Source organism: Oncorhynchus keta, chromosome 18 (genome assembly GCF_023373465.1).
Source record: "Oncorhynchus keta strain PuntledgeMale-10-30-2019 chromosome 18, Oket_V2, whole genome shotgun sequence".
In the NCBI taxonomy this organism is placed as follows: domain Eukaryota; kingdom Metazoa; phylum Chordata; class Actinopteri; order Salmoniformes; family Salmonidae; genus Oncorhynchus; species Oncorhynchus keta.
This window is the reverse complement of record NC_068438.1, coordinates 31,414,676-31,427,175: the sequence shown is the minus strand read 5'-3', so window position 1 is coordinate 31,427,175 and position 12,500 is coordinate 31,414,676. Positions and strand designations below refer to the sequence as shown.

Below are 12,500 nucleotides of genomic sequence, written 5' to 3'. Positions count from 1 at the left end.
GGGGGAGAGAGTTAGTCAGTACTACAGTATGTACACACTACAGAGAGAGAGAGAGAGAGAGAGAGAGAGAGAGAGAGAGAGAGAGAGAGAGAGAGTTAGACAGTACTACAGTATGCACACACTACAGATAGAGAGAAAGTTAGTCAGTACTACAGTATGTACACACTACAGAGAGAGAGTTAGACAGTACTACAGTATGTACACACTACAGAGAGAGAGAGAGTTAGTCAGTACTACAGTATGTACACACTACAGAGAGAGAGAGAGAGAGAGAGAGAGAGAGAGAGAGAGAGAGAGAGAGAGAGAGAGAGAGAGTTAGACAGTACTACAGTATGCACACACTACAGAGAGAGAGAAAGTTAGTCAGTACTACAGTATGTACACACTACAGAGAGAGAGATAGACAGTGCTACAGTATGTACACACTACAGAGAGAGAGAGTTAGTCAGTACTACAGTATGTACACACTACAGAGAGAGAGAGAGAGAGAGAGAGAGAGAGAGAGAGAGAGAGAGAGAGAGAGAGAGAGAGAGAGAGAGAGAGAGTTAGACAGTACTACAGTATGCACACACTACAGATAGAGAGAAAGTTAGTCAGTACTACAGTATGTACACACTACAGAGAGAGAGTTAGACAGTACTACAGTATGTACACACTACAGAGAGAGAGTTAGACAGTACTACAGTATGTACACACTACAGAGAGAGCGTTAGACAGTACTACAGTATGTACACATTACAGAGAGAGAGTTAGACAGTACTACAGTATGTACACACTACAGAGAGAGAGAGAGAGAGAGAGAGAGAGAGAGAGAGAGAGAGAGAGAGAGAGAGAGAGAGAGAGAGAGAGAGAGAGAGAGAGAGAGAGAGAGAGAGAGTTAGACAGTACTACAGTATGCACACACACAGAGAGAGAGAAAGTTAGTCAGTACTACAGTATGTACACACTACAGAGAGAGAGTTAGACAGTACTACAGTATGTACACACTACAGAGAGAGAGTTAGACAGTACTACAGTATGTACACACTAAAGAGAGAGAGAGAGAGAGAGAGAGAGAGAGAGAGAGAGAGAGAGAGAGAGAGAGAGAGGGGGAGAGTTAGACAGTACTACAGTATGTACACACTGCAGAGAGAGCATTAGACAGAACTACAGTATGTACACACTACAGAGAGTGTTAGACAGTACTACAGTATGTACACACTACAGAGAGAGTTAGACAGTACTACAGTATGTACACACTACAGAGAGAGCGTTAGACAGTACTACAGTATGTACACATTACAGAGAGAGAGTTAGACAGTACTACAGTATGTACACACTACAGAGAGAGAGAGAGAGAGAGAGAGAGAGAGAGAGAGAGAGAGAGAGAGAGAGAGAGAGAGAGAGAGAGAGAGAGAGAGTTAGACAGTACTACAGTATGCACACACTACAGAGAGAGAGAAAGTTAGTCAGTACTACAGTATGTACACACTACAGAGAGAGAGTTAGACAGTACTACAGTATGTACACACTACAGAGAGAGAGAGAGTTAGTCAGTACTACAGTATGTACACACTACAGAGAGAGAGAGAGAGAGAGAGAGAGAGAGAGAGAGAGAGAGAGAGAGAGAGAGAGTTAGACAGTACTACAGTATGCACACACTACAGAGAGAGCGTTAGCCAGTACTACAGTATGTACACATTACAGAGAGAGAGTTAGACAGTACTACAGTATGTACACACTACAGAGAGAGCGTTAGACAGTACTACAGTATGTACACATTACAGAGAGAGGGAGAGACAGTACTACAGTATGTACACACTACAGAGAGAGAGAGAGAGAGAGAGAGAGAGAGAGAGAGAGAGAGAGAGAGAGAGAGAGAGAGAGAGAGAGAGAGAGAGAGAGAGAGAGAGAGAGAGAGAGAGAGAGAGAGAGAGAGAGAGAGAGAGAGAGAGAGTTAGACAGTACTACAGTATGCACACACTACAGAGAGAGAGAAAGTTAGTCAGTACTACAGTATGTACACACTACAGAGAGAGAGTTAGACAGTACTACAGTATGTACACACTACAGAGAGAGAGTTAGACAGTACTACAGTATGTACACACTAAAGAGAGAGAGAGAGAGAGAGAGAGAGAGAGAGAGAGAGAGAGAGAGAGAGAGAGAGAGAGAGAGAGAGGGGGAGAGTTAGACAGTACTACAGTATGTACACACTGCAGAGAGAGCATTAGACAGAACTACAGTATGTACACACTACAGAGAGTGTTAGACAGTACTACAGTATGTACACACTACAGAGAGAGTTAGACAGTACTACAGTATGTACACACTACAGAGAGAGCGTTAGACAGTACTACAGTATGTACACATTACAGAGAGAGAGTTAGACAGTACTACAGTATGTACACACTACAGAGAGAGAGAGAGAGAGAGAGAGAGAGAGAGAGAGAGAGAGAGAGAGAGAGAGAGAGAGAGAGAGAGAGAGTTAGACAGTACTACAGTATGCACACACTACAGAGAGAGAGAAAGTTAGTCAGTACTACAGTATGTACACACTACAGAGAGAGAGTTAGACAGTACTACAGTATGTACACACTACAGAGAGAGAGAGAGTTAGTCAGTACTACAGTATGTACACACTACAGAGAGAGAGAGAGAGAGAGAGAGAGAGAGAGAGAGAGAGAGAGAGAGAGTTAGACAGTACTACAGTATGCACACACTACAGAGAGAGAAAAGTTAGTCAGTACTACAGTATGTACACACTACAGAGAGAGAGATAGACAGTGCTACAGTATGTACACACTACAGAGAGAGAGAGAGTTAGTCAGTACTACAGTATGTACACACTACAGAGAGAGAGAGAGAGAGAGAGAGAGAGAGAGAGAGAGAGAGAGAGAGAGAGAGAGAGAGAGAGAGAGTTAGACAGTTATACAGTATGTACACACTACAGATAGAGAGTTAGACAGTACTACAGTATGTACACACTACAGAGGGGAGAGAGTTAGTCAGTACTACAGTATGTACACACTACAGAGAGAGAGAGAGAGAGAGAGAGAGAGAGAGAGAGAGAGAGAGAGAGAGAGAGAGAGAGAGAGTTAGACAGTACTACAGTATGCACACACTACAGATAGAGAGAAAGTTAGTCAGTACTACAGTATGTACACACTACAGAGAGAGAGTTAGACAGTACTACAGTATGTACACACTACAGAGAGAGAGAGTTAGTCAGTACTACAGTATGTACACACTACAGAGAGAGAGAGAGAGAGAGAGAGAGAGAGAGAGAGAGAGAGAGAGAGAGAGAGAGAGAGAGAGAGAGTTAGACAGTACTACAGTATGCACACACTACAGAGAGAGAGTTAGTCAGTACTACAGTATGTACACACTACAGAGAGAGAGATAGACAGTGCTACAGTATGTACACACTACAGAGAGAGAGAGTTAGTCAGTACTACAGTATGTACACACTACAGAGAGAGAGAGAGAGAGAGAGAGAGAGAGAGAGAGAGAGAGAGAGAGAGAGAGAGAGAGAGAGAGACAGTACTACAGTATGCACACACTACAGAGAGAGAGAAAGTTAGTCAGTACTACAGTATGTACACACTATAGAGAGAGAGTTAAACAGTACTACAGTATGTACACACTAAAGAGAGAGAGAGAGAGAGAGAGAGAGAGAGAGAGAGAGAGAGAGAGAGAGAGAGAGAGAGAGAGAGAGAGAGAGAGAGAGAGAGAGAGAGAGAGAGAGAGAGAGTTAGACAGTTATACAGTATGTACACACTACAGATAGAGAGTTAGACAGTACTACAGTGTGCACACACTACAGAGAGAGTTAGACAGTACTACAGTATGTACACACTACAGAGGGGGAAATAGACAGTACTACAGTATGCACACACTACATAGAGAGTTAGACAGTACTACAGTATGTACACACTACAGAGGGGGAAATAGACAGTACTACAGTATGTACACACTACAGAGAGAGTTAGACAGTACTACAGTATGTACACACTACAGAGAGAGTTAGACAGTACTGCAGTATGCACACACTACAGAGAGAGTTAGACAGTACTACAGTATGTACACACTACAGAGAGAGACCGTTAAACAGTACTACAGTATGTACACACTACAGAGTGTTAAAAAGTGCCATATGCAACAGTACTGCAGTATGTACACACTACAGAGGGGGAAATAGACAGTACTACAGTATGTACACACTACAGAGGGTTAAAAAGTACCATATGCAACAGTACTACAGTATGTACACACTACAGAGGGTTAAAAAGTGCCATATGCAACAGTACTGCAGTATGTACACACTACAGAGGGGGAAATAGACAGTACTACAGTATGTACACACTACAGAGGGTTAAAAAGTACCATATGCAACAGTACTACAGTATGTACACACTACAGAGGGTTAAAAAGTGCCATATGCAACAGTACTACAGTATGTACACATTACAGAGAGAGTTAGACAGTACTACAGTATGTACACACTACAGAGAGAGAGTTAGACAGCACTACAGTATGTACACACTACACAGAGAGAGAGAGAGAGAGTTAGACAGTACTACAGTATGCACACACTACAGAGAGAGAGAAAGTTAGTCAGTACTACAGTATGTACACACTACAGAGAGAGAGTTAGACAGTACTACAGTATGTACACACTACAGAGAGAGAGTTAGACAGTACTACAGTATGTACACACTACAGAGAGAGCGTTAGACAGTACTACAGTATGTACACATTACAGAGAGAGAGTTAGACAGTACTACAGTATGTACACACTACAGAGAGAGAGAGAGAGAGAGAGAGAGAGAGAGAGAGAGAGTTAGACAGTACTACAGTATGCACACACTACAGAGAGAGAAAAGTTAGTCAGTACTACAGTATGTACACACTACAGAGAGAGAGTTAGACAGTACTACAGTATGTACACACTACAGAGAGAGAGTTAGACAGTACTACAGTATGTACACACTAAAGAGAGAGAGAGAGAGAGAGAGAGAGAGAGAGAGAGAGAGAGAGAGAGAGAGAGAGAGAGAGAGAGAGAGGGAGAGTTAGACAGTACTACAGTATGTACACACTGCAGAGAGAGCATTAGACAGAACTACAGTATGTACATACTACAGAGAGTGTTAGACAGTACTACAGTATGTACACACTACAGAGAGAGAGTTAGACAGTACTACAGTATGTACACACTACAGAGAGAGCGTTAGACAGTACTACAGTATGTACACATTACAGAGAGAGAGTTAGACAGTACTACAGTATGTACACACTACAGAGAGAGAGTTAGACAGCACTACAGTATGTACACACTACACAGAGAGAGAGAGAGAGAGTTAGACAGTACTACAGTATGCACACACTACAGAGAGAGAAAGTTAGTCAGTACTACAGTATGTACACACTACAGAGAGAGAGTTAGACAGTACTACAGTATGTACACACTACAGAGAGAGAGAGAGAGAGAGAGAGAGAGAGAGAGAGAGAGAGAGAGAGAGAGAGAGAGAGAGTTAGACAGTACTACAGTATGCACACTACAGAGAGAGAGAAAGTTAGTCAGTACTACAGTATGTACACACTACAGAGAGAGAGTTAGACAGTACTACAGTATGTACACACTACAGAGAGAGAGAGAGAGAGAGAGAGAGAGAGAGAGAGAGAGAGAGAGAGAGTTAGACAGTACTACAGTATGCACACACTACAGAGAGAGAGAAAGTTAGTCAGTACTACAGTATGTACACACTACAGAGAGAGAGATAGACAGTGCTACAGTATGTACACACTACAGAGAGAGAGAGAGTTAGTCAGTACTACAGTATGTACACACTACAGAGAGAGAGAGAGAGAGAGAGAGAGAGAGAGAGAGAGAGAGAGAGAGAGAGAGAGAGAGAGAGAGAGAGAGAGACAGAGAGAGAGAGAGAGACAGTACTACAGTATGCACACACTACAGGGAGAGAGAAAGTTAGTCAGTACTACAGTATGTACACACTATAGAGAGAGAGTTAAACAGTACTACAGTATGTACACACTAAAGAGAGAGAGAGAGAGAGAGAGAGAGAGAGAGAGAGAGAGAGAGAGAGTTAGACAGTTATACAGTATGTACACACTACAGATAGAGAGTTAGACAGTACTACAGTATGTACACACTACAGAGGGGGAGAGAGTTAGTCAGTACTACAGTATGTACACACTACAGAGAGAGAGAGAGAGAGAGAGAGAGAGAGAGAGAGAGAGAGAGAGAGAGAGAGAGAGAGAGAGAGAGAGAGAGAGAGAGAGAGAGAGAGAGAGAGAGAGAGAGAGAGAGAGAGTACTACATTATGTACACACTGCAGAGAGAGACCGTTAGCCTGTACTACAGTATGTACACACTACAGAGAGTTAGACAGTACTACAGTATGCACACACTACAGAGAGAGTTAGACAGTACTACAGTATGTACACACTACAGAGGGGGAAATAGACAGTACTACAGTATGCACACACTACATAGAGTTAGACAGTACTACAGTATGTACACACTACAGAGGGGAAATAGACAGTACTACAGTATGTACACACTACAGAGAGAGTCAGACAGTACTACAGTATGTACACACTACAGAGAGAGTTAGACAGTACTGCAGTATGCACACACTACAGAGAGAGTTAGACAGTACTACAGTATGTACACACTACAGAGAGAGACCGTTAAACAGTACTACAGTATGTACACACTACAGAGGGTTAAAAAGTGCCATATGCAACAGTACTGCAGTATGTACACACTACAGAGGGGAAATAGACAGTACTACAGTATGTACACACTACAGAGGGTTAAAAAGTACCATATGCAACAGTACTACAGTATGTACACACTACAGAGGGTTAAAAAGTGCCATATGCAACAGTACTGCAGTATGTACACACTACAGAGGGGGAAATAGACAGTACTACAGTATGTACACACTACAGAGGGTTAAAAAGTACCATATGCAACAGTACTACAGTATGTACACACTACAGAGGGTTAAAAAGTGCCATATGCAACAGTACTACAGTATGTACACACTACAGAGGGTTAAAAAGTACCATATGCAACAGTACTACAGTATGTACACACTACAGAGGGTTAAAAAGTACCATATGCAACAGTACTACAGTATGTACACACTACAGAGGGTTAAAAAGTGCCATATGCAACAGTACTACAGTATGTACACACTACAGAGCGGGAAATAGACAGTGCTACAGTATGTACACACTACAGAGGGTTAAAAAGTGCCATATGCAACAGTACTACAGTATGTACACACTACAGAGGGTTAAAAATTGCCATATGCAACAGTACTACAGTATGTACACACTACAGAGGGGGAAATAGACAGTACTACAGAATGTACACACTACAGAGGGTTAAAAAGTGCCATATGCAACAGTACTACAGTATGTACACACTACAGAGGGTTAAAAATTGCCATATGCAACAGTACTACAGTATGTACACACTACAGAGGGTTAAAAAGTGCCATATGCAACAGTACTACAGTATGTACACACTACAGAGGGGGAAATAGACAGTACTACAGTATGTACACACTACAGAGGGTTAAAAAGTGCCATATGCAACAGTACTACAGTATGTACACACTACAGAGGGTTAAAAAGTACCATATGCAACAGTACTACAGTATGTACACACTACAGAGGGTTAAAAAGTGCCATATGCAACAGTACTACAGTATGTACACACTACAGAGGGGGAAATAGACAGTACTACAGTATGTACACACTACAGAGGGTTAAAAATTACCATATGCAACAGTACTGCAGTATGTACACACTACAGAGGGGGAAATAGACAGTACTACAGTATGTACACACTACAGAGGGTTAAAAAGTGCCATATGCAACAGTACTACAGTATGTACACACTACAGAGGGTTAAAAAGTGCCATATGCAACAGTACTACAGTATGTACACACTACAGAGGGTTAAAAAGTACCATATGCAACAGTACTACAGTATGTACACACTACAGAGGGTTAAAAGTGCCATATGCAACAGTACTACAGTATGTACACACTACAGAGGGGAAATAGACAGTGCTACAGTATGTACACACTACAGAGGGTTAAAAGTGCCATATGCAACAGTACTACAGTATGTACACACTACAGAGGGTTAAAAGTACCATATGCAACAGTACTACAGTATGTACACACTACAGAGGGTTAAAAATTGCCATATGCAACAGTACTGCAGTATGTACACACTACAGAGGGTTAAAAAGTGCCATATGCAACAGTACTACAGTATGTACACACTACAGAGGGTTAAAAGTACCATATGCAACAGTACTACAGTATGTACACACTACAGAGGGTTAAAAAGTGCCATATGCAACAGTACTGCAGTATATACCTGGACCCGTACAAATCAGCTGGGCTTGATAATCTGGACCCGCTATTTCTGAAACTATCTGCCGCCATTGTCGCAACCCCTATTACCAGCCTGTTCAACCTCTCTTTCATATCGTCTGAGATCCCCAAGGATTGGAAAGCTGCCGCAGTCATCCCCCTCTTCAAAGGGGGAGACACCCTGGACCCAAACTGCTATAGACCTATATCCATCCTGCCCTGCCTATCTAAGGTCTTCGAAAGCCAAGTCAACAAACAGGTCACTGACCATCTCGAATCCCACCGTACCTTCTCCGCTGTGCAATCTGGTTTCAGAGCCGGTCACGGGTGCACCTCAGCCACACTCAAGGTACTGAATGATATCATAACCGCCATCGATAAAAGACAGTACTGTGCAGCCGTCTTCATCGACCTCGCCAAGGCTTTCGACTCTGTCAATCACCAAATTCTTATCGGCAGACTCAACAGCCTCGGTTTTTCGGATGACTGCCTTGCCTGGTTCACCAATTACTTTGCAGACAGAGTTCAGTGTGTCAAATCGGAGGGCATGCTGTCCGGTCCTCTGGCAGTCTCTATGGGGGTGCCACAGGGTTCAATTCTCGGGCCGACTCTTTTCTCTGTATATATCAATGATGTTGCTCTTGCTGCGGGCGATTCCCTGATCCACCTCTACGCAGACGACACCATTCTATATACTTTCGGCCCGTCATTGGACACTGTGCTATCCAACCTCCAAACGAGCTTCAATGCCATACAGCACTCCTTCCGTGGCCTCCAACTGCTCTTAAACGCGAGTAAAACCAAATGCATGCTTTTCAACCGATCGCTGCCTGCACCCGCATGCCCGACTAGCATCACCACCCTGGATGGTTCCAACCTTGAATATGTGGACATCTATAAGTACCTAGGTGTCTGGCTAGACTGCAAACTCTCCTTCAGACTCACATCAAACATCTCCAATCAAAAATCAAATCCAGAGTCGGCTTTCTATTCCGCAACAAAGCCTCCTTCACCCACGCTGCCAAGCTTACCCTAGTAAAACTGACTATCCTACCGATCCTCGACTTCGGCGATGTCATCTACAAAATGGCTTCCAACACTCTACTCAGCAAACTGGATGCAGTCTATCACAGTGCCATCCGTTTTGTCACTAAAGCACCTTATACCACCCACCACTGCGACTTGTATGCTCTAGTCAGGGGCCCTCACTACATATTCGTCGCCAGACCCACTGGCTCCAGGTCATCTACAAGTCCATGCTAGGTAAAGCTCCGCCTTATCTCAGTTCACTGGTCACGATGGCAACACCCATCCGTAGCACGCGCTCCAGCAGGTGTATCTCACTGATCATCCCTAAAGCCAACACCTCATTTGGCCGCCTTTCGTTCCAGTACTCTGCTGCCTGTGACTGGAGCAATTGCAAAAACGCTGAAGTTGGAGACTTTTATCTCCCTCACCAACTTCAAACATCAGCTATCCGAGCAGCTAACCGATCGCTGCAGCTGTACATAGTCTATTGGTAAATAGCTCACCCTTTTCACCTACCTCATTCCCATACTGTTTTTATACTGTTTTTATTTATTTACTTTTTTGCTCTTTTGCACACCAATATCTCTACCTGTACATGCCCATCTGATCATTTATCACTCCAGTGTTAATCTGCAAAATTGTATTATTCGCCTACCTCCTCATGCCTTTTGCACACATTGTATATAGACTGCCCATTTTTTTCTACTGTGTTATTGACTTGCTAATTGTTTACTCCATGTGTAACTCTGTGTTGTCTGTTCACACTGCTATGCTTTATCTTGGCCAGGTCGCAGTTGCAAATGAGAACTTGTTCTCAACTAGCCTACCTGGTTAAATAAAGGTGAAATAAAAAATAAAAAAATAAATACATAATGATACAGCTCAGACCTGAATAAGCTCACATACTGTAGAGTTTCAGAGTAGATCGTTTGTTTGTTTTAATACCAACAAAGATACGTCAAATAAAAATACATTCAAATGAAATGTTATTTCTCACCCACCTGCTACAGGTTTAGACTAACATTGAAATGTTATTTCTCACCTGCTACAGGTTTAGACTAACATTGAAATGTTATTTCTCACCTGCTACAGGTTTAGACTAACATTGAAATGTTATTTCTCACCTGCTACAGGTTTAGACTAACATTGAAATGTTATTTCTCACCTGCTACAGGTTTAGACTAACATTGAAATGTTATTTCTCACCTGCTACAGGTTTAGACTAACATTGAAATGTTATTTCTCACCTGCTACAGGTTTAGACTAACATTGAAATGTTATTTCTCACCTGCTACAGGTTTAGACTAACATTGAAATGTTATTTCTCACCTGCTACAGGTTTAGACTAACATTGAAATGTTATTTCTCACCTGCTACAGGTTTAGACTAACATTGACATGTTATTTCTCACCTGCTACAGGTTTAGACTAACATTGAAATGTTATTTCTCACCTGCTACAGGTTTAGACTAACATTGAAATGTTATTTCTCACCTGCTACAGGTTTAGACTAACATTGAAATGCTTACGTAGGGGACCTTCCCAACAAATACAGAAAAAGAGAAATGATAAATACACAATGAGCAAAGATAAGTTGGCTAGAAGAACTGAGGGAAGGGTAGCTTATAGATCCTTACCGTGGTGATTGATGATTGATTAATGTCCAGCATGTATTCTCTTGTTTATTTTGATGTCGTTGTCATTGTTTTTTGTTACATATCCATCTCTCTGCAGTTGTGCTCAAATAAATCCCATACTCCTTTGCTCTCATTTTTACGTTCAGGAAACAAATACACAGTAAGAATCCAACTGGTCCAAACAGCTGTCTGTCAAAAAACAAAAAGCAATAATCAGACCCAGGGGGGCGGGCTGTAAATCCAGAGGGGCTGATGAAAGATGATCCAAATAAAATGTTTTCGGAGGGGTGAGATGTTGGTTTGGGAGGACAAGGGGTAGCAATGCACCTCTTTAGATCAAAGACATTCTGAGAAAATGCTCAATGTCCTGAGGGCAACAAAACAGCCCAATCTGGGAAAAACAAGACCAGAACAGAGCAAAAACACAGATCCCACTTCCCCTCCCTCCTGAATCCCTCCCTTAACCTCTCAGATTCAGAACATCAGTGTTTATCTCGAGGTTGGAATCCTCCATGCTGTTGTTAGAACGGATCCAGCTGAGAAAGACAATGGAGGGAATGGCAGCGAGTCACAGAGAACAATTCATACATACACAACTTAACACAATTACTGCTCTGGAGGTATTCCAGAAAGAACGTTCCAGAAACATGACTTCTGCCCAGAGGAGCGATCCCCTCTGAATTCCTTCCAGACCGGTGAAGGCACTCCAGTTGGCCTCTCAAAAAAGCTTTCCGTCCGTCCTATTCCCAGCGCCCCTCAGACAGAAAAATATCCCGTTCTCAATAGGGTCTAACGTCTGACAAAAAGTGCAATTTTTTCCCACTTTTCTTCTTCTTCTTTTAAATCCAATTTAAAGTGCATGGATGAGGTAAACCATTTTATCGTTCATTTGTCTTTTGATATTTAATTTTTTATTATCGTAAGAAATGAAGTCATATCCTTCTTGTGGATCAGACCGGAACCATTCTGCCTTGTATCTGTTGCATTTGGGAGAGCATTCCCTGGACGCTGGTCAGGATCTTATTCTGGTGTGCAGCTGAAGAGATTCCCATTCGGCCCATGTCCCTGTTATAACAAGAGGAGGAAAGAAAACATTAGGAACCAAGACAAACTATGACAGCTTCCTGATTCATGTGACAGATTTAACATCCTCTCTAGGTGTCAACCCGGCCTGATATAAATGAGTAAAAAAAGTCAGACAGGTCTCCTGGATGCATAAATGCTGAGTAAACCAAGCATAACTCACTCCTGTGTCATATGAACCACAGCCTCTGGGGTGGTGTATCCTGCTGCGGTGAAGTTGTCACTGTATCTCTCCATGCCGATGGCCTGCAGCCAGTCCTCCACAGAGCCCAGCGCCGAGGCCACCTCCGGGCTGACCGGCTCCAGGAGGGTGGTGCTGGGTCTGGATACCGTGCAGGATGGAGGGGGATACGGT

General features: G+C 42.7%; 1 protein-coding gene across 2 annotated transcripts in view; it reads right to left on the bottom strand.

Moving 5' to 3' along the window:
- LOC118396887 (ephrin type-A receptor 4-like) overlaps positions 1–12,500 on the bottom strand; it is an 86,688-nt gene that overhangs the window by 7,090 nt on the left and 67,098 nt on the right. For both annotated transcript variants that reach the window (XM_052467901.1, XM_052467902.1), the window contains exons 16-17: positions 12,309–12,467; positions 11,063–12,127 (exon numbers count right to left, since the gene is read on the bottom strand). In XM_052467901.1, the coding sequence (XP_052323861.1) occupies positions 12,013–12,127; positions 12,309–12,467 (274 nt within the window). In that variant the 3' untranslated portion in view covers positions 11,063–12,012. The remainder of the gene's footprint in view (positions 1–11,062; positions 12,128–12,308; positions 12,468–12,500) is intronic.